The sequence below is a fragment of the Euprymna scolopes genome, chromosome 15, assembly GCF_053919585.1.
Source record: "Euprymna scolopes isolate OS-2025 chromosome 15, ASM5391958v1, whole genome shotgun sequence".
Taxonomy (NCBI): Eukaryota; Metazoa; Mollusca; class Cephalopoda; order Sepiida; family Sepiolidae; genus Euprymna; species Euprymna scolopes.
Genome location: NC_136496.1, coordinates 124,185,777 through 124,207,001, shown reverse-complemented (window position 1 = coordinate 124,207,001; position 21,225 = coordinate 124,185,777). Strand labels below are relative to the sequence as shown.

The 21,225-nt window shown below is 33.4% G+C and overlaps 1 protein-coding gene across 11 annotated transcripts in view; it reads left to right on the top strand.

Annotated features, from left to right (window-relative positions):
* Positions 1-21,225, top strand: part of LOC145294110 (membrane-associated guanylate kinase, WW and PDZ domain-containing protein 1-like) — a 664,188-nt gene that overhangs the window by 542,442 nt on the left and 100,521 nt on the right. For 10 of the 11 annotated variants that reach the window (XM_080141205.1, XM_080141202.1, XM_080141198.1 and 7 more), the window contains exons 8-10: positions 316-423; positions 2,727-2,927; positions 7,625-8,287. In XM_080141205.1, coding sequence (XP_079997331.1) covers positions 316-423; positions 2,727-2,927; positions 7,625-8,287 — 972 coding nt within the window. The remainder of the gene's footprint in view (positions 1-315; positions 424-2,726; positions 2,928-7,624; positions 8,288-21,225) is intronic. The other variant, XM_080141199.1, reaches the window with a different exon arrangement.

Sequence of the window (21,225 nt, the reverse complement as noted above, 5' to 3'; positions counted from 1 at the left end):
AACGAATATATGATATGCTGACATTAATTTCTACAACTTGATATGTTTAAGAATTTGAGTTTGTAGGTCACCTTCATATTAAATCCTTTGCGTAAATATTGCATGACAATATGAATGTTTCGATATCAAAACTAGTTAATTGACCCACCTGATTTAGCATGAATCGTTTCCACACGTTGCTTGTCCCAGCATGATTACCCTTGGCACCAACTGCTTGTGCCACCCCTTCCTATTATGCTAGCCCGGTTGTTTCTAAAATGCCTGTCCACCTTTTAATATACATAACACAAGCGCCCCCTATCTGTCTGTCTGCAGGGCTTGATGATGTGATTGGCTCGTGCAGCACATTTCCACGCCAGAAGAAGATACAAGAGCCAGCAAAACGTTCTGCCAGCGAGTCAGATATGAACGGCCATGTCTTAGGTTTGTACTCTACTCTGATGCCTACTGCATCATGGGAAATCTTCCTCCTCCTCCTCCTCCTCCTCTTCCTTCCCTTTCAATCAGACACGGCTTGAAGCTTTTCAATTTGACCTCTCACCAACTTTTAGAAACTTTTGCTTCAACTGTTTAAGTCAAAGGTAGACAAGATGGCTTTTATATTGTTTACTTTGAAGAATTAAAAACAAAATATATAAATAAATTGGTGCCTGACCAAAGAATGAAAACTAATGCAGAATAATTAACAGTTGAGAAATCGTAAACAAACAATAAATAACTTATACCAAATGCATTAGACTTTAATTATTTACTTTTAACATATTGAAACTGTTTAATTTTTTTTAAGTTGTCATTGCGTCACATAAAAAACAAGATGGCCACCTCTTGCCTAAGAGTTAGGGTGGCTTCATTCCTGATAAGATTTAAGACAAAATAACAACTTACTTTGCCACCAACCTTAATCAAGAGGGGAGGGGCTTGACTCTCAAACTAAAAGTTAGTGGTAGGGTAAGTCATTTTTTTTTTCTTTTAAATATTTTTTCAGACCTGATTTGACCCCCCACCCCAACAGTTAAGTGAGAAGTAATCTTTTCTTTTTTTCCATGTCACGAAGCCCCCTCCCCCCGCTTTCAATTAAATAAAATTCTGCAAAAAAAAATTTTTTTTGATAAACAGTTTCAGCATGTTAAAGTATATGGGTCGGTAGATAATTAAATTCTATTGCATTTCGTACAAGTCATTTGTTTTTTGTTTTTTCATGATTTCTCAACTGCTAACTATTTTGCCCTTTTACCAAAAGAAAAATCATATTTAATTCTCCTTACAAATTGGCAACAATGATCCCTACTCTAATTGCCAAATTGTTAATTTAATATTTTGCTTTCTTGCTTGTTTCAGTTTAAATGCATTTCTTTGCCTCCTCCATTTTCTTTTTATTAAAATTTTTTTTTTTTTATCTGCTGAAACCAAACTAAAAAAAAAAAATAATTACCTGTTTTTTTTTTCTCTTGTTCTGTTTTTTGATGCCATTATTATTTCAACTGATTCAAATTGTCCTTTCCTTCTTGAATGAATATTTAACCAGTTTCTACAATGAATTATGTTGACATAATCCTATGCTTATTTAATGTCCATAAATGCTTAATCCTCATTTTGTTTTATTGGCTGTTTAATAATCATTTAAGTTTTGCTATTCACCTCCTGATCAACATCCCCTATTCATTATTCATTAGTCAAACATTATTACAGTTCATGGCAGCCATATTTGTTTTATGCATTTCAATCTTCTCAGTAAGTGTTACAATTCGTAACAAATTATCTTTAAAGGAAATACGGTTTTGAAATTAATCAAAAACATTTTATGTTGGGTTACCTATTCATTTGTGACCTATTTGCGTTTAAATAATTAATAGGTCTTCTTGACTGGTTCACCAAATCTGAGGATCAATGGGAAGGTTGTCTTTGGCGGCATGCCTTTTAGTGACTGTTTAAACCGATCCTCGACCTGTACACTCTGTGACATCCAAGGCATGGGAATCCCTGGGAAAAGGGACCCTATCCAGATGACGCTTTCCTTCTTTTACGTTTGTCCCCTGCAGTCTTTCTTCTGTTGATCTTAAAAGCCACAGTGCCTCGTTTTGACAAAACTTTCCAACTGTCCCTGTCTTTGGCCTTACCCTTTTTTTGGAGATGTCAACTGTGTGCTTGTCGCCTCAGTTGTGCCTTGTAATGCTTAATAGAAAATATAAACATGTTAAATTACTGTAATGTCCATTCTGATCAAAGTAGCCCATTTACAGCTGATTAACTACATTACTTCCTGTGACTAAACAAGATGGCAGTCTATGGCTTGTATTGCTCAGAATTGATATTTACAGTAACAAAGTGCTTACATCTCCTATTAAATATTGTTAATACAAATACATCATAAATGAGTAGGTTAATCAAAATGAACTGTTTTTCACTAATTTCCCAACTGTATTTCCATTAAGATAATTAATGTTGCTACCAACATTTACCATTTTTTTTTTCTTATATGGACGTAATCATCTTCATAAATTTGAAGCACATCTTTATCAGTTTTCCAATGTAAATTATTTTTTGTAATTATTAAACTGTTTTATTGTATAACATAGAAAATAAAAAATTTAAATATTACCTTTTTATTCTATTTTAATTTTTTTTTAATCGATGTTCTTTATATAAATATATATATATATATATATATATATATATATATATTTTCCAATTCAATGAAAAAATATTTTTAAAATTTCTATTTCCAGGGTCAGATAACAAGATGAAGCTTTTTTTTACAAAAAACCCCGCAGAGTTGAAGGGGGAAATATTCAAAACAACACTTTTAAAAAGTGTACGTGGTTTTGGCTTTACCATTGTCGGTGGAGACCACTCCGATCAGGAATTTCTCCAGATCAAAAACGTTGTGCCTAATGGGCCAGCCTATATAGATGGCCAACTTAAAACTGGTAAATATATTATTTTTTACTTATTTGTTATAACTTATTGTTTGTAAAGTTTCCTCCCCTTGGTTGAATGAAAAACCACCCAATAAATGTCAACAATTGTACTAAAATGTAAGGTTATATCATTTTGTGTGATTTTTGAGCAATTATCAAGACTTGACTATGTCTCTAATGAGACCATTATTTTTTTTTTTTCAATCTAACTCTACAGGCTTTACACTAAACTCCAACCTCTGCGCCATAGCTGAAATGTGACATCTTTGTGCCTGTTTTACAAGTATTTCAATAGCAAGTGCACTAATGACCTCTGAACACTAGTACGCCCTTGACGACAATATCCCAACAAACACGACCAGCAGCAAAATTCCACCTCTACACTGTAAAGATCCCTAAATGCTGTAAAGTTTTTTACTCAGACTGTTGTACTTTGAAATTCCCTCCTGGGCCCGTTTCCCTGACTGTACTGACATGCAGAAATTCAAATGTAATGTGAACAGACATCTCGATACCCAACTCCATAAATAGTATCCCTGCAAATCTGGTCCCAAATAAGTCTCTCACGTCTAAGTAGCCTTGTGCCTTGTTTGGGGTGAAATGTCAATAAATAAAAATTTACTTTTTTCACCCCTTTATCTCCTTTATTGGCGATTCTAAAAAGTCACTAAATATTTCTAAATATATATAGAAAGGTGTAGTTTTTTTAAATTTTTCTTTAGATTTTTATCACAATATTGAAATATTAAAAAAAAGTATTCTAAAAAGTCACTAAATATTTCTAAATATATATAGAAAGGTGTAGTTTTTTTAAATTTTTCTTTAGATTTTTATCACAATATTGAAATATTAAAAAAAAGTATTCTAAAAAGTCACTAAATATTTCTAAATATATATAGAAAGGTGTAGTTTTTTAAATTTTTCTTTAGATTTTTATCACAATATTGAAATATTAAAAAAAAGTATTCTAAAAAGTCACTAAATATTTCTAAATATATATAGAAAGGTGTAGTTTTTTTAAATTTTTCTTTAGATTTTTATCACAATATTGAAATATTAAAAAAAAGTAAAAACCTTAGATGGAACTGAATTGGTATGACCATGTGTCACAATCATCAAGTCCTGGAAAAACAATTGTGCAAAAAACTGTACCAGGAGGAAGAAGGAATGGCAGACAAAGAAAGAGATGGGAGATCAACATCCAAGAACAGACACAGTCGATGCTGAGTAGCATTCTCAATAAAGCAGAAATTTAAATGTCAACAGACACTGCTGAACTCCCTACTTAGATTGTCCCTGTAGTTATTGTCCCTAAGTAATAGTAGCCGTTTATGTCTCAAGCGATGCTACTAGATTAGGCTGTCTGAAGGTATTGGCTTTTTGACCTGAAATGCGCCAAACATTGATGTTAGTTTTTTTTCCATTTCCTTTGCAAAACTCAACTAGATCTTGTTCTGCAAAGTTAAAAACAAAAACAATTTTCCTCTTCAAAACAACCAAACCAAACGCCACGAATAAATGTGAAGATATAAAGAACTTGAACCATAAAATTTTTTGCCAAAATTACTGAATTCAGCATTAAACAATCAAACCCTTACATCTCGGTGGCAATTTGTCTTGTTTGGGTGAATATGAATATACAAAAAGGGGGGGGGCAGAAAATTTTAAAGGCTTGAAAAAGCTGGTTGCCAAGTCATTTTTGGCGTCCTAACAGTCATCAACACCATGGGACAGATGAGAGAAATATTCAAAAGAACTTTTAAAAAACAACAAAGATGAGAACAATAGTCGGAACAATCCAAATAATAACTTTTAAAAAGTCGCTGTGTTTGGCAAGTAGAAATGGGGGTTAACTCTGTTATATTGTTATATCTAATAAGAGGGATGTCGTGTGATCATCTAGTTGTTCTTTCTATTAAATGATATGTTCATATCCCGTTGTGTGTGGTACATGTATTTTCAAACATACCTTCATGCGTGTTGGATGTTGGTCCATCTGGATTCATCTTGTGTCTTGGAAGGAGACTGGTACCTGTTGGACGAAGATTCAATCACTCCAAAACGATGAATTAGTTTTATAGTTTATTCACCTCCAAATGTCTCACAGAAGGATGGAAAGTGAATCTCTGGCTTGCGTGGTTTCTCTTGCTCTCATTTCTACACACGTCAGTGTCCCTCCCCAGTGAAGGGGAGGAGACGACTGTTAAGCCATCCATCGCCTTCCATGTCCAAACGCAATCTCTTTGATTCAGCCAACATGATCACGACTTACACGCAATCCGATCAGCTGACCCTGACTTCCGGTCAACGTGTCTATAATATAATTTACACACCTCTCTCTCTTGATCCATTCTCTAACATATCCCTTTCTCCTTACCAAACAAGGCAACTTTTATACCAGAAGAAGATCGGAGATTACATTGACTGAAACGTTGTGCAAGTAACACTCAAGCTGAAAACGTTAGTCCGATTAATAGAAATAATACAAAAAATCATACCTCATCTAAAAAATTGAAGATTGTAACTTTTAAAAACTTTGGCATTTTCCAAGTAATTTAGGAATCGTTACTTTTCAACTGAATTGTATTGTTCCTTGCGTTAGATTAACCGAACTTGTTTGGATCGATATCGTCATTTTGTTCCATTTATTTCTTAACTCTTGTATTCTATTTTTTGTATACTTTTCTTAATTAGTTTGAATGGATAATCAATTCTTAATGGCTTGCAGACTTGTACGTCTAAGATCATTAATATAATGCTTTCTTATTGGTTTGTTTTTGTTCACCTCCCCCCTTTCTGTCTTGGCGATGCTAATCCAAACAGTCTGCCATTACTGTGCAATTCAATGCACAGCAGGACTAGTGATGCCGCTTCTAACCAATACTGCGGGTTGCACCCTGCTGTATACATCTACAGCATTACCTGCCGCCAAAAACTATTGATTTTGCTGCGTATTTATTTACTTATCTACGTTTGTTCTGCTCATTGAAGTACACTGAAACTGTTCTTTTAACTGTTTTGTGGAAGAACATGAATCTTACAGGAAACTACTTTCAGAAAATGCTTGTTTCAAATAAAAATAATAAAAAATGAACAAAAGCTATGATTACGTTCCTTTGACATTATTCAGCAACTGCTTGCCTTTTTACTTCCCTTCCTGCACTTTGTTTTCCCCCGACCATATCAATATTCAGAAATTTAAATGTTTAAATATAATGTGAAAAAATATGTTGCCGCCCAAATCCCCACCCAGGTTGCTCTTTACAAAATATAGCCTCCGAAAATCCTTTTAGAGCCACTTGATGTTTTTTAAACCAAATTTTGCGAATTTAGCCTTTTTTAAATTTCGCTTTTTAAAATTTTTTAAAAATGGCTAAACTGCTTAAAAAAGGCTCAATTCGCAAAATTTGTCCTAAAAGCTTCAAGTTGTTCTAAAATGGATGATCGATTTACATTAAAAACTGAGCATTCCCTACAAATATTTAAATATTGACTTAAAAAAAATTTTCTTTTTATAATCTGGTAAACTAGTGTTCATTCGATAATAATCCGCTCAAAGAATTGAAAAAAAGCTAAAAAAAAAAAAAAAGAAAAAAAAAGAATTAGAGAGGGGGGGTGCAAGATTTTGCAGTTCGCCAAATTCAGAATTTGAGTTTTATATTTGTTTATATATCTTGCTACTTTTTTGTTTGCATTGATGATATCTTAAAAGTAAACAGTTAATTTAGTCCATATGGAAAGTAACAAATGATAAATATAAAAAGAAACTTGACTTGTATAGCATTCAGCTTTCACTGTTATGTTGGTGGTCCCTTCTTTCTGAGGCAGAAGTTTTAATCATCTACAAATCTCATTTTTTTTCTCTTTCTGGTTTTCTTTGTTTATTCTCCGCTCCGTGCGTTATATTGTTCATTTAAGAGTTGCAAAATGATAACCAGTTTATATGCAACACGTGTAAGACAAAGTTGGATGAGAACTCTGATGTGGAGAAAGAATACCTGGATGCTGAAGCTATTGAGGTTGTTTTGTTACCTTGGTGATACCATTGGAGCACTGAGAGGAGCAGGTGATTGGAAGAGTTTTGAGTGGATGAAATGTTTTTTTTCTGTCTACCAAGGGAAGAGTCTATTAGGCATGTTTACGTGAGGTGATGTATGAAAATGAAATCTTGCCAATTCATGGAGATAAATGGGTGCTTATTTAGAATTAAACCTATTTGCAAAACAAAAATACAGAAAAATCTTTAAAAAAAAAAAACTTTCATATACATGCCCATCACAGAATGAAGATGTCATATTCCAAAAATTATGTAAATTGATAAAGTAGTTCTTTTCTTAAGAGAATCAAAATTTATGGCTAAGCGAGACAGTGTTTTGATCTGCCATGTTTTATAAGGGGGATTTTCGAGCTGCCAACATCAAAGTCAGCCTTGTAATGGATACAATTTCCTATTAAATTTGCTAAAATCGTGAAATATGATTTTCTATATAGGAAAAAAAAAAAAACTACTTGATCAATTTACGTAATTTTTGGAATATGACATTTTTTGTTCAGTGACGGGTATGTACATCATAAAGATTTTTCTGCAATTCAGTTTTTTAAAATAGGTTTAATTTTAAATAAGCACCTAGATGATATGTGGGAGGTACTTCTGCCTCATGCTGTGTTTCAGTAAATACAGTTTCCATTTTTTTCTTTTTTTCTAGGCGACATTCTGGTTTATGTAAATGAAGAAAGTGTCCTCGGTTACACGCACCAGGATGTCATTCAAATTTTCCAAGCAATTCCTGCGGGAGATGAAGTGTCGCTTACTGTTTGTCGTGGATATACGCTTCCCTTTGACCCTGACGATCCAAACACAGAAATAGTCACGAGAGTAGCCGTATCGCTGCCTTCGGAAAGTGGCACCACAAATACTGGTCCCTCCAATTCACTCGGTTATGGAAGTGGGGGCAACATGGACCAGTTGAACACATCTCAGAAGAGTCTGAAATCTCTTCCGGACTTGGCTCGTTCCACGACAGATAATAATTCAAATTTGAACTCATCCCAAAGAAGTCACAGTGGAGATTTACTCAACTCTGACAACACTCCTGATGTGTTAATTCCCAACAGTAATAAACCAGAACTTCTGGTAGTGAACATTGTTCGTGGTGCAATGGGGTTTGGATTTACCATAGCCGATAGCTCGTATGGCCAGCGAGTGAAACAGATACTTGACAAGACTCGATGTAAGAATCTAATGGAAGGTGACGTCTTGTTGGAAATTAACAATAACAACGTAAAGGACATGTCTCATGCTGAAGTCGTTCAGGTACTCAAGGACTGCCCAAAAGGAGATGAAACCACAATAGTTATTCAAAGAGGAGGTAAGCCTTTTTTTTTTTTTTTTTTAATTTTGAAAGATGTATTTGGTTAATTAATTCTTATTTCAGTCACGTAAATTATTTAGAGTCAAAAGAACACACAGAATGCCAACTGGTTATAGTCAGCTAACGTATTTGCTAACTTCTGGCGTGGCTGCTACTGGAAATGATGACAAGGCAAATCAGTTCGTTCACTATTTCTGTTGTGAAGTGATTTATTGAAATAAAATATAAGAAAAGGACATTATTTAAAATATATAATAAAAATTAACAAAATTATAAAAAGATCAAAATAACACAGTCAGTCTTTATTTGCACTTTTAATAAGAAAAATTAAAATAGAAAATTTTTTATTTTATTTGAAATTTTATAAGAAATATGTTTATGAAATTATAAAAATACGTTTTTTTTGTTTGTTTTTTTTTTTTTTAATTTTAACAGTAACAAAATTTCAAGCATCATAAAAAAATGTTTCCAATACATATTATTCCCAAAATAGTTTAAAAAGATTTGAAAAAAAATGTTTTCAATAATTCTTTAAAACAAAAAAGATGCAAGAAGTGTTTTCAATAATTCTTAAAAGAAAAAACTAATTTCAATAATTCTTAATTAAAATAAGACTGAAAAAACTTTTCAATGATTATTAAATAAAAAAAAAAAAGAATGATCGGAACATGTAATAAAAAGAGGGAGATATAGGCATGAAAAACAAAAAAGCGAAAGAACTGATTTCCCTTGTCACCACTTCTGGTAGCAGCCATGCCGGAAGTTAGGAAGTACATTAGCTGACTATAACTTGCCAGCTCTCTCTATATTCGTCCTTTTCTGTTGCCTGATTACTTTCTTCTTTTCGCCAACAAAAGATAAGGCGTTTATTCTTAGTAGCAGCAGTACTAGCCTCAGTTCATGGAATGGCAGCCCCAAACAATAATGTTGCTGACGATATGCATAAACAACGTTAGTTGCGTGGCATCCAAACAAGATCTTTTTCTCTAGCAAAAACGTAACCACTTTTCGACTGCCAAAAGTACCTATATGTGTATAATCACAAGTTACCACCAAATCAAACGGTTCCAGGTTCACTTCCATGCACAGCTACTGTTTCCTTGTAGCAAGTGTATGCCTTTTGCATCGTCACCACAAATTTATTGCTTTGTGTTAATAAATTTATTGCTTTGTGTTAAAAAAACATCTCAACAAAGCATCCCGACTTCTAAACAATCATAATAATGAACATCTATTTTACTTTCCGGCGTTTTCTAAGGACCAACAACAATCCTTGACCTTCAAGGTCAAGATCAAAGTGTAGTATCATGTTCTTTTTTTGCCTGAATAAAAGATTTGATATCTCAAAGTGTAGTATCTGTTCTTCAGATGCTGTACTTCAATTTCTTGTTCTCTGTCAGTGGAGGAGAAATCCTTCACGACTGAGACTATTTTTATTTTTGTTCCTTTTCTCCACATTAAAAAACGACGCTGGTGTCTAACTCTGTCCTGTGGGGAGACATTGTAAATAGGAACAATAATACACACACACACACACGTGTGTGTGTGTTCCAGAATTCAATCTAATTTAAAAAAAAAAAAAAAAATAGAAAAATCTTTAGGATCCATCACAGATCCAAAATATCATATTCCAAAAATAATTAATTTTTTTTTTTTTTATAAAGAAAATCATTTTTTACGATGTTTAGGAATTAATAGTATATTATAACCATTCAATGCCTCCGTTCAGTCTAGAAAGACAATGGATACCCCCTTTAAGGGTAACTGTGCATGTAATTGTGAGGCAAAGGTTGTGCAATCTCTAACCACACCTTTCCTGAATCGGCACTGCTCAAGTCTAATAGAAAGGAGAAATGCTAGACGACTGGAAACAATGGCGAGATAAACGGACAAGATGTACAGCATCTGGAATTCCCAAATGGCCACCCATTTTAGTACTGACCAAGTTCAACGTTGCTTTGTAATAGCCATTGCAAGATTGATTTAAAAATCTTGGCAGTTTGAACTGGGTTGTCTTCCTTTATTTATTAAATATGGATGAATGACACCGTTTTCACTTCCTCATAAAATTTGATTTCTGTAGTTAAAACAACTACTTGATCAATTTATGTGAATTTTGGAATATGACCTTTTCATTTTGTGATTAGTACATATATCAAAGATTTTTCTGTATTTTTATTTTTAATTAAGCTGAATGCTCGACTTGCACCATATATGTATCATCATCATCATTATCAATGGCCCTGCTGTTTTAACAGTGTCAACGAATATGGCTCTCCAAAGTGTAGAGCCATGGTAATCTCAGGAAGACAAATAAAGACAGCAGTTACCCATTGATTTCCGTCTTGATTTGCGGGCACATCTACCCCTGTGAGTTAAATTTGTCCCCAGATACTAATGTGGAAATTTCTACAACTCTGCACAGTACATACAGCGCCTAGCCTTCCCAAATAGTCACCCATTTGATACTAGCCAGGCTCATCATTGCTTAACTTCGGTGATCTAGCAAGCTGGTGTTATTGTGCCATGTATATATATATATATATATATCTTCCCTCCAGTTGCATATATATATATAAGGGAAAGCTTTTTTCCAGGTATCTTATGTTAATGGCATGGCTTATTTAATTCTATGATACAAAATATTTTGAAATATCGTATGTATAGTAATCTACAAACACCCAAAAACAGTTACAGATAGTCTTAATTTGAATATTTATTTTGAAACTAATATTTTATTGCTTTGTCACATTGTCAGGTTTTGTCGATTGTATTATAATAATGTTAAAAGTGATTTAATAAAGAAATAATAGCCTTTCAAAAACTTTCTTAGAATTTCATTTCCAAGAGAGATAAATTTACATGAATTCAAATTGATGCCATTAGTAAAATGCTTGATGTCACTGGGATGCTTAGGACAGATATTACACTTTGAAATATTTATTTGCATAAAATATAAAAATTTATATTTGGAACAAATTAGGCATAAGACCGTCAAAAGGTTGAGGGGAAAATGGTAGTTGTTGGTCATTTTTTATAAAAAAAAAATAAATAAATAAAATTGTATATCCTACTCTTAACTAGAATCATCTCAGTCACCACAATACCACATTTACTTTTAAGGTTATCCTACTTGCGTGACACTTTGATTAGTTTGAAATGCTTATTTTTCATCAATATAGTTGTATATACAGAAATTCATTGGAATATGACAGTGAGAGAAAGAAAAGCAAAAATCACTTTGTAAGATACACCTGACTCTTTCTAAATAATAGACCATCTCTTGTTTTCCGGTTTGTTTAGAACCAAAAACCGCAGGCCAATCTCTAAATGAGAATGAGATGTAAGTGGGAGAAAAAAGAAAACAGGTATGGAGTTTGGAGGATGAATGGTGACCTTCCAAAATAACTGCAATTTGGGAGCGGCCTAAGATAAAAAAATTAAAAGTGGGGATTGGTTATCTTGGAGCATTTCTATTACCGGGTGGGTGGGGGTGGCTAAGAGACTAATAATAGAGATGAGTAGGTTGTATTGCCATACGATTGTTCTCACAGAAAATACCTCTTCTTTCGGAGTAGAGTCCTCCCAAGTATTACATCCTCCTTTCAGAGAGGTGGTAATGCAGTATTTTTTGTTGTCATGAGACCATCATATCAGGCATTACCTTCGCCTTGGGGGGGGGGGGGACGAGGCATAGTGCAGTATCTTTTGTTATAGTCATGATACCATATTTCCAGGCATTATCTTTTATGCGGGATCTTAAGTATTACCTCTCCTTTTTTAAGGAGTATCACAATATCTCTTCTGTTGTTATGATACCATCATACCAGGCACTATCTCCTCTTTAGGGGACAGTGTAGTATATGTTTGTTCATTGTTCTTCAGAATACCATCCCTCCCATGCATTACCACTTTCTTTTTTTGGAGGGTGTGGCCCTCTCAGGTTTACCTCCTTTTGGAATAATGTACATTTTCATTTGTCACAATACATTCCTTCCAGGCATTATCTCCTAATTTATTTATTTTTCGACAAGAGTAGTATAGTATATCTCTTCATTCCTTACAATAAAACTATCCTACCAGGATTACTTTGTGTGTGTGTGTGTGTGTGTGTGTGTGTGTGTGTGTGTGTGTGAAAATGGGTTCTGTAGTATCTGTTTTGTTGTCATGATATAAGCCTCCAGGCATTAACTCCTCATTTTTGAGTCAGTGTTGTATGTGTTTGTTAACCATGATACCATTCTTCTAGGCTAGCAAAAAATATGCAACTGGAGGGAAGATATATTTGCTAGTGTGTGTGTGTGTGTGTAGAACTTTGTGTGAGTATGTTCCGCATGGACCTAAAAACTGCTGGCTCAATTTTTATCAAATTTCACCTGAAGGTATTTTATGTTCCTGGCAGTGTTCTTAAATATGTTTTGTATTCAAATGTCTTCAATAAGTATCAATTAATCGAAACAATCTAATGAAAAAAAGAAACAGGCAATTTTGACAAAAGTTAACACTTTACACAGCCTAACATCACAATTGCATTTGAGAAGTTTTATTTCCACACAAGATGAAAATCCGAACATATAAAATCAACAGTAGGTTTTTTGATATGACAATGGTGCATTTGAAATGAATGTTTCTATTTAAAGCACAATTGCACCATGATACTTAACTTTTTTATTTTAAATTGAAGTTATTATTATCGCACAAGCAGTAAAGGCCATGCATAAAAGATCAATAGTAGGTTCTTTAATATGACAGGGGCACATTTAAAATTTGTTTCTGTTTAGAGTACACATGAAACATGATACTTGACTTTTGCATTTTAAACTTTAATTCAAGCCATTATATATCAAAATAATTTTATAAAATCAATAGTAGGTTCTCTACAGTGCAATGTAGACTACGATATATTGTAGACTAAGTCACTGTGGGGAGACATGTGAGCTTCCTCTCGGCACACTGAGATGGGTCTCCAACTAGAGCAGGCAATTAATCAATTTGATTGAAAAATAGGCGATTTCACCGATTTCGATTACGAGAAAAAATATAGGAGTGTGAAGCATTTATTGGTCATCATTCAATCCCGGGCAACGTCAGGTCACCATGCTAGTATATATGCATATACAGATATTTTTTATTATATCACACAATAATTTAACCAAAATATCCACATAGTTTATTATAAAAGACAGAATCCTTAGCTTAAGGCATAACAGAAATGGTAAAATCCATCACATGGAGAGAAAAAATATATGATCAAATGTTCAAGCACGTAAAATAGGACTGAATCTTAATCTAGGGACTTTCAAAGACAAGCTCTTCTCATCAAAGAAAGCTAATGAAATAACAGAATTGCTGGTTAGCATAAATTTAAAAATTGCAAGCAAAATAATTTTAAAGAAGAAAATTTTGAAGGAAAGTTTCAAAATTAGGTAAAATAAAAACATTGAATCAAGGCAAATATTGAAAGGATTAATTTTAAAATGGAATAAAACTGAAGTAGTAAGGTGCATAAATCCAATAAAATCCAATACTAAAAGTCTGTGAACGTTGAATATTTATATTATTTAATTAGAATTCATTATTGAGATGAGTATTATTAATTTTTATTTATTGCGGACTATTATCCTCATCTTTCCTTTAGTTGAACTAATTCTGAACAGAACCCTTTATTTACTTCACGGTACTATGATCGGGTTCTGTTGGCCATGACTGAATAGAGGTCCTAAGTAACTTGCGACTGTATTTTTCCGTCACCCACACTGAGAATTGAACCCTCAGGAGACTATCACTTTTACAATTAATTTTTTCCAAATATTCTAACCACTGTAGCAAAGGTCCTTTGTAAGAGGAAATGGCGTTAGGATCAACACCACTAAAGCCAACAATGTGGTTTTGGTATGTAGATGACGCATGTGAAGGTCGGAGATTACATTAATCGAAACATTGAGAAAATGATGTTCAAGATGAGAACAGTAGTGCGAAGAATCCAAATGATACAGAGTTCGTTATAATCGTAATATATATTAGTGTTGAGAGGACGAATTGGAAATCAGAAAAATTGTAACTTTTTACAGTATCGGAATCGTGGAAATTTGTGGCTATTTTCCGATGCCAAAAACGATTCCTTTAAGCATAATTTTTTTTTTTTATTTGATTTTGTTTAAAGCAAAATCTTCCACTACTGGCAATAATGATAAAATAAATATTTATTGATTTTAAACTAATATTAAAATTAAAATCTATATATCTGCACATTTTTACATGTGTTTTTACAGTAATTGGGGGAAAAAATAACTTTTATAGTTAAATATTTAGAGATTTATTAGAATCAGGAATTTAGTATGGAATCTGTAAAAATATTGGAAGCGTCCCATCACTAATATATATATATATATATATATATATATATATATATATATATATATATATATACACACACACGATGGCTGCACTTCTTGTTTAAGTATTGCCATACCCTAATATTTTCATTAAACAAACAAGTGAATGAATGTGTCTTTTTAGTCTTGCCAATTACTTACATTCTTGTCCAAATATGGCAAATCTGCAGAACCCTTTTAAAGGGCATCGTTCCATTGTTCTGGCAGACCTTCATGCGACTGACACATCCAACTGAGGTGCATTCTTTACCACATCTGTTGCATAAGAACACAACTGAAAGCAAAATAAAAAACTTGTGTATTTTTTTTACTTCTTCAATAACTTAAGATCAGCATTATCGTGATAATAAACCCACATTCATTGCAGGTCAAATCAGTTTGAAATCTCATGGATTCTGACAGAGGGATGACAAACATCTTGCTTGCATCCCTCTTGTGCATCTTATGATGTATGCGATGTCATTCAGAATCCGTCTTACCGTTCTGCACTAACTTTTTTCACAAATAGCAATCAGGTTACTTCTCACGTTAACCTTGGTGTTTGTTTACACCAAAACGTTTTTTATACATATTTTTTTCTTTTTCTGCTCTACTTAAAAGAACTAGTCTGGATGCCCGGCATTGCCCAGGTGTTTGGAGGTGTGTGTTGAACAAAAAAAAAAAAAAGAAAAGTAGTAGTAGGCAGGCAGGCTCGAACCCGTGACGCAAAGGTGGAAAAGAAAGTGAAAAAAAATCTGATATCTTACCTCTACTCCATGACGTGACTGAAAGTTCGGAACGTTAAAAGTAAGCAAAGTCAATTCAATCTAACCAATACAATGACTTGCAAAAATGGCTCGCAAAAAAGCGACCCCTCCTTGTAGAAAACTGCCCAGTTGAGGGTGAAAGAATTAATGTTTTTGGCCAATATTTCGGTATTTGTTGTCCGAAGGGTCGAGCTTCAAAATAATACTGATCTTGTGAAAATCAAAATCAAAACATCGAAAAAAAAACACAAAAAAAACTAACGTAAGGCAATCGAATGATGTTAAATGTAAAAATCGAAAAGAAAAAAGAAGAAAACAGAAAAACGAACGTTAAAACCAAAAAAGAAAACACGTGAAAAATGGCTTAAATAAGCCTGTTTCAATATTAAAATTTAAAAAATCGGTGGGTACACGGGTGTTTTTGTGTGTGTGTGTGGTCGGGGGTGGGTGTGTTAATGAAAACTTAAGAATAAGCAAAGTAAAAAAAAAAACAAAAACAGAAAAACATGAAAAATGGCTTAAATAACACTGGTTCAATATTTAAATAAAAAAAAAATCGAAATAAAAAAGACTTCTCACACCACGATTCGGACCCAAAACCTTTAGATAATGTACCCAACGCGCTACCAACTGAGCTAACATGACGTACATGAAATTCAGTCAGTTCTTCAACTATTTAAACTAAATCAGGTCATGACCTTATCTGACGCATGCATAGAACCGGTCGTCGTCATGAGAGGACGGTTTTTGTTGACCCCCCCCCCTGTAGAAAATTGTCGATTTCGGGGTGAAAAAATTAACGTTTTTGGCTAATTTTTCGATATTTTTCGCCCGAAGGATGGAGCTTCAATATGATACAGAGTTTGTGAATTTTTGTTCTGTCTGTAGAAAGTTTTTAGCGGACACACAAACACACAAACATACATACACACATTTTCGCTTTTATATTTATAGACTAGCGGGGGGGGGGTACCCGGCGTTGCCTGAGTGTTTGGAGGTGTGTGTGGCAGCAGGGGTGGGGGGCTGTTAATGAAAACCTAAGAATAAGCGAAGTAAAAAAAAAAAAGAAAACAGAAAAACGAATGTTAAAACTTATCTGAAAAATAAAGCGGGGGAGGGGGTAATCAAAACATAAGAAAAAAACACAAAAAAAACTAACATAAGGCAAACGAACGATGTTAAATGTAAAAATCGGAAAAACAAAAAAGAAAACAGAAAACGAACGTTAAAACTACTTTAAAAAACCTGAAAAATAAAAGCCCCAAAAAAAAAAAACACGTGAAAAATGGCTTAAATAAAAAATTTTAAAAATCGGTTGGTACCCGGGTGTTTTTGTGTGTGTGGTCGGTCGGGGTGTTAATGAAAACCTAAGAATAAGCGAAATAAAAAAAGCTAAAAAAAAAAAACGAACGTTACGTGAAAAATGGCTTAAATAACCCTGCTTCAATATTTAAATTTAAAAAATCGAAAAAAAAAAGAAACAAATCTCACACCACGAGTCAAACCCAAGACGTTTAGATAATGAACCAACGCTCTAAGCAACTGAGCTAACACAACATACATGAAATTGTGTCAGTTCTTCAAATATTTAAACTAAATCAGGTTATAACATCGTCTGACGCATGCGTAGAACCGATCTCGTCATGAGAGGACGGTTTTTGCTGACCCCACCCAAACCAGAAGTGACGTAGGTTTAAATTAAGGCTAGACAATCGAAAAGAGGGGATGACTTTCGAAAATATCGACAAAAAAAGCGACCCCTCCCTGTATAAAAATGCCCAGTTGAGAGTGAAGGAATTAATGTCTTTGGCCAATTTTTCGATATTTGTCGTCTGAAGGGTCGCCCTTCAAAATGATACTGATCTCGTGAAACTCTGTCGCTTCTGCCAAAAATTTTTGTGAGACACACACACACACACACATACATTTTGCCTTATATATATATATATATAGATGACAACTTGAATTAGAGATCAATTAAAAAAGATGCCCTGAATCTCAATTTCTTAAGACCCCTTCAGCTTATGCCTTAAATTTTACACATTTTATAGACTACTAATTATGTAATGAATTTTGATAACAATTCAATTAAGGATTGTAGGTTTAGGATGATTTTCTGTTAATGTTAATCTTTCTAAGGCGACATCAAAGTAATAAAAAAAACTTTTTTGTTCAGACAATGTTCCCTGTCCTGGGACAGGTATTTTTCTAGTTAGCTAATAAATTAATCATTTAGTGTGAAAGAGAATGGTTAATTAAAACTAAATTCAATTAACGCAAAGCATTTTTTTAAGAGACTTCAATCAAACTGCAATCAAACATTACATTTTAACTGTAATTAAATGAAACTGCTGTAACTATTCTTAATCTATTGAATTCATCATTCAAGTCTAAAAACTTGGTCAGCAAATGTCTTTTGACTGAATTTGCAAATTAATTTCCACCATATCTTCAATTTTGTTTTTAATCTTTAGTTTAAACTAGGGGGGGGGGTACCCGGCATTGCCCAGGTGTTTGGAGGTGTGTGTGGTTTTGGGTAAATCAAAACTCCAGGGGGGTGGGGTTAAAATAAAAAAATAAGTTTTGATAGGTGAGTATGAGGATCTAACCCGAACCCTTGAGGCAAAGTTGGAAATTAAAGTGTGAAAAAAAAAATGCGACGTTAACCATTGGGCCACCGCGAAATACTAATAGAAACACGTTTGAATTTATTTAACTATGTAGAATTGGCAGGTGCACGTTTTAATGACTTAATGAGGTCAACTTTGACTGCGGGACAGTATTTTAGTTACTGCGGGAACGCTTTTTTATTTTTATTTTCCCAAGATGTTGGGGGGGGGGGAGACCATGTCCAAATTGAATAGCAGTTGTCTGATATAAGGAAAATATTTCCACATTGATCAAATCTGATTGCTTTCGGACATTTCTGGCAATCACGACCGGAAAAATACCGCCAGAATTAGTGTCACTTTTATTATACAAAAAAGCCTAATCCACATGGCGAGCGAAAAATGTTGAATATTTATCTTTCCGAAGTCGAGCAAATTAAATAGACAGGCGACCTCCGTTGTTAACTCATAGATATTATAATTTATATGTAATATAAAAAGTTTTAAGAAGTTGTGAGCCGACCGACTGCTTCTCAGAAAAAAGCCTTTTACAGACATATACAAAAAGCGAACATGCATACATACATACATACATTTTTGCTTTTATATTTATACTAGCGAGGGGTACTCGGCATTGCCCGGGTGTTTGTAGGTGTGTGTGAAAAAAACCTGAATTGTGAAAAAAAACAGGTGCCTGTGAAAAAAAAATGAAGCCTTGACGACGCGTAGTTGGAAAATAGTAAAGTGTGAAAAAAAAACAGGTGTGCGTTTTTCATTGATGTGACGGCGATAGCTATTCAGCAGTTAGCATTTTGTGCGGGACAGTTTTTATTGAGGTCAATAAATCGGTTTGTTTGTTTTTAAAAACCCGCTCCCTCGTCTCGAAATGAAAGCTACCGTCTGATATGACGAAGTCGACATTGACCAAACGTTACTTAGCTCTCTAGAGACCACTGGCTCTGGGCCTGTGATTAGAGTCGAGTTTCGCTTTTTGTTTATCCCGAAAACCGAATGTAACGCATGCCGATGCGGGAAATGTGGAATAATTAACGTTTGAAAGTCAATAAAATTAAATAGACAGGCGAGCTCCGTGGTTAACTGTGAGATATTACAATTTATAGATGATATAAAAAGTTTTAAGAAGTTGTGAAGCGAGCGAGCGCTTCTCTGAAAGAAGCCTTTTGTGGACATCGAGGAAAAGCATACATACATACATACATACATACATACATATATCTTCGCTTTTATATTTATAGATAAAGTATATATATTTTTATAAGATATAGATGAGATTCGATTTATTCTCAATATGGTGACAATCTAGTCATTATGAATGAATTCAGTTTTGATATTAACTAACCTGTAACCCTGTTGAGTCAGTATTTTTTATGTATATATATTATTGAACAAATAGTTTCTTAAGTTTGAAATTGGTTGATAATCGTGTTTTTATAAGGATTACAAAGTTAGTTAAAAAAAATGGTTTATTAAATTATTCTCCCCCTTATTTTCTCTTTCTATCTCCTCTATTCTCTCTTCCTACCCCCATTCTATCTTCAATCAATAAATATGAAACTTTCTGCAAAATATTAATGTAAATATTATGGTGTAACATCTTTAATAATTTCAAGAGAACACTTTCCTCTTCTCACGAGATACAAAAGTGGAGCCGTCAAGTAAAATAAAAAATTCAAGATGGCTGCCTCTAATTATTTTTAAACAATAAATATTCACCGTCTTACCATGAAAATAATTGTCAGATAATTATTCTTTAAATCAATAAAATTCTTAAAATGTATTTAAAGTGTTTTTATTGTTTTAGTCAATACGACAGCATAATCTGATTTTGGAACAATTAATTTTAAAATGATTAGTCACCATCTTTGCTGATCAGACGATTTAATTTTTTCAATGGACGAACATGAAATGTTTTTATTATATTAGATTAGTAATTATTATTGCTTTTTTGTTCTTGTCCAGAATTTCTTCTATATTATAAAAAACAAAAATAATAATTTTTGTGATTATGACAAAATGAAAATGTAGTCCAAAAATCACTTAAGCTGATCAAGTAGTTTTATATTAAAATAAGAGAATCAAATTTTATGAGTAAGCAAAGAGTGACTCTTTTCCGCCATTTTCTAAAACAAAGGGAGATAACTCAAGGATAATTAAAACTTGCAAAATGTATATTGTCATACCTAAAACTTCTCTTCAATTGCTTAAAAAAAATTTTTTTTTAGTTTCATTGCAGTACATCATACGGATTTTTCTTTAGTCTTGTTTTTAATATTAAGAGGAATTCAGCAGCAGAACCATTCACATCTTTTGATGTGAATGGTTCTGTTTATACATTTAACTTATTTTAACTTTAAATTCATTTAACATTAAACGACATTTTTGACAAATTCATCATCATCGTATGAATCCAAAGATTTTATTGCTGGTATTGGTTTCCTCGATATTTTTCTAGCCATAATTCTTCCTGAAAAGACATCGGGTAATTACAGGAGAGACCACAAGAAGATTGCCAACATCCTAAGTGAAAATGATTTTTGTGGAACAAAAGGGGGGAGGGGCACTGAATTGGAGCAAAAATAAAAATTGCTTCAGTTGACAAAGATTTCGAACTTGAAACAACCAGGTTCTCAGTTTGTATCATTAACCATTAGATCACCGTCACCTTCCATTTTTGAAGGATGTTCATTGTCAGTGTCATACTCAGTTTAATGGCTGTATCACATGCTGGCATGTGTTGGACGGGTTTTTTATTTATTTATCCCTATTTCTCTCAAATTCATCCTCATCACTTCCTCTCATGCTTTCTTTGGCTTTCCCCTGGCAACTGACCTTGCTACCTCAACTGTACTGCATCTACTAACCCAAGAACTGCCATCCATTCTTTTAACATGTTACACATTTCCCTATACTATTCAAGTTCCATTCAGACACTATCTGGTAAATATACCTGGTGAACCAAGTGCAAGAGAGGCTTTTAAAAATGGCACTTAAAGAGACGGTTGGAAGCTTAAAAAAGATCTCTTGGAGTGGGTGAATTTCTGGCATCCCCAACTAGAACAAAATAAGAAAATAATTAAAAAAAAAAAAAAAAAATGAATTTACTATGTAATTGTAAAATTTCATGTATTCCATGGAGATTGACAAATACTAAAGGATATATTTTA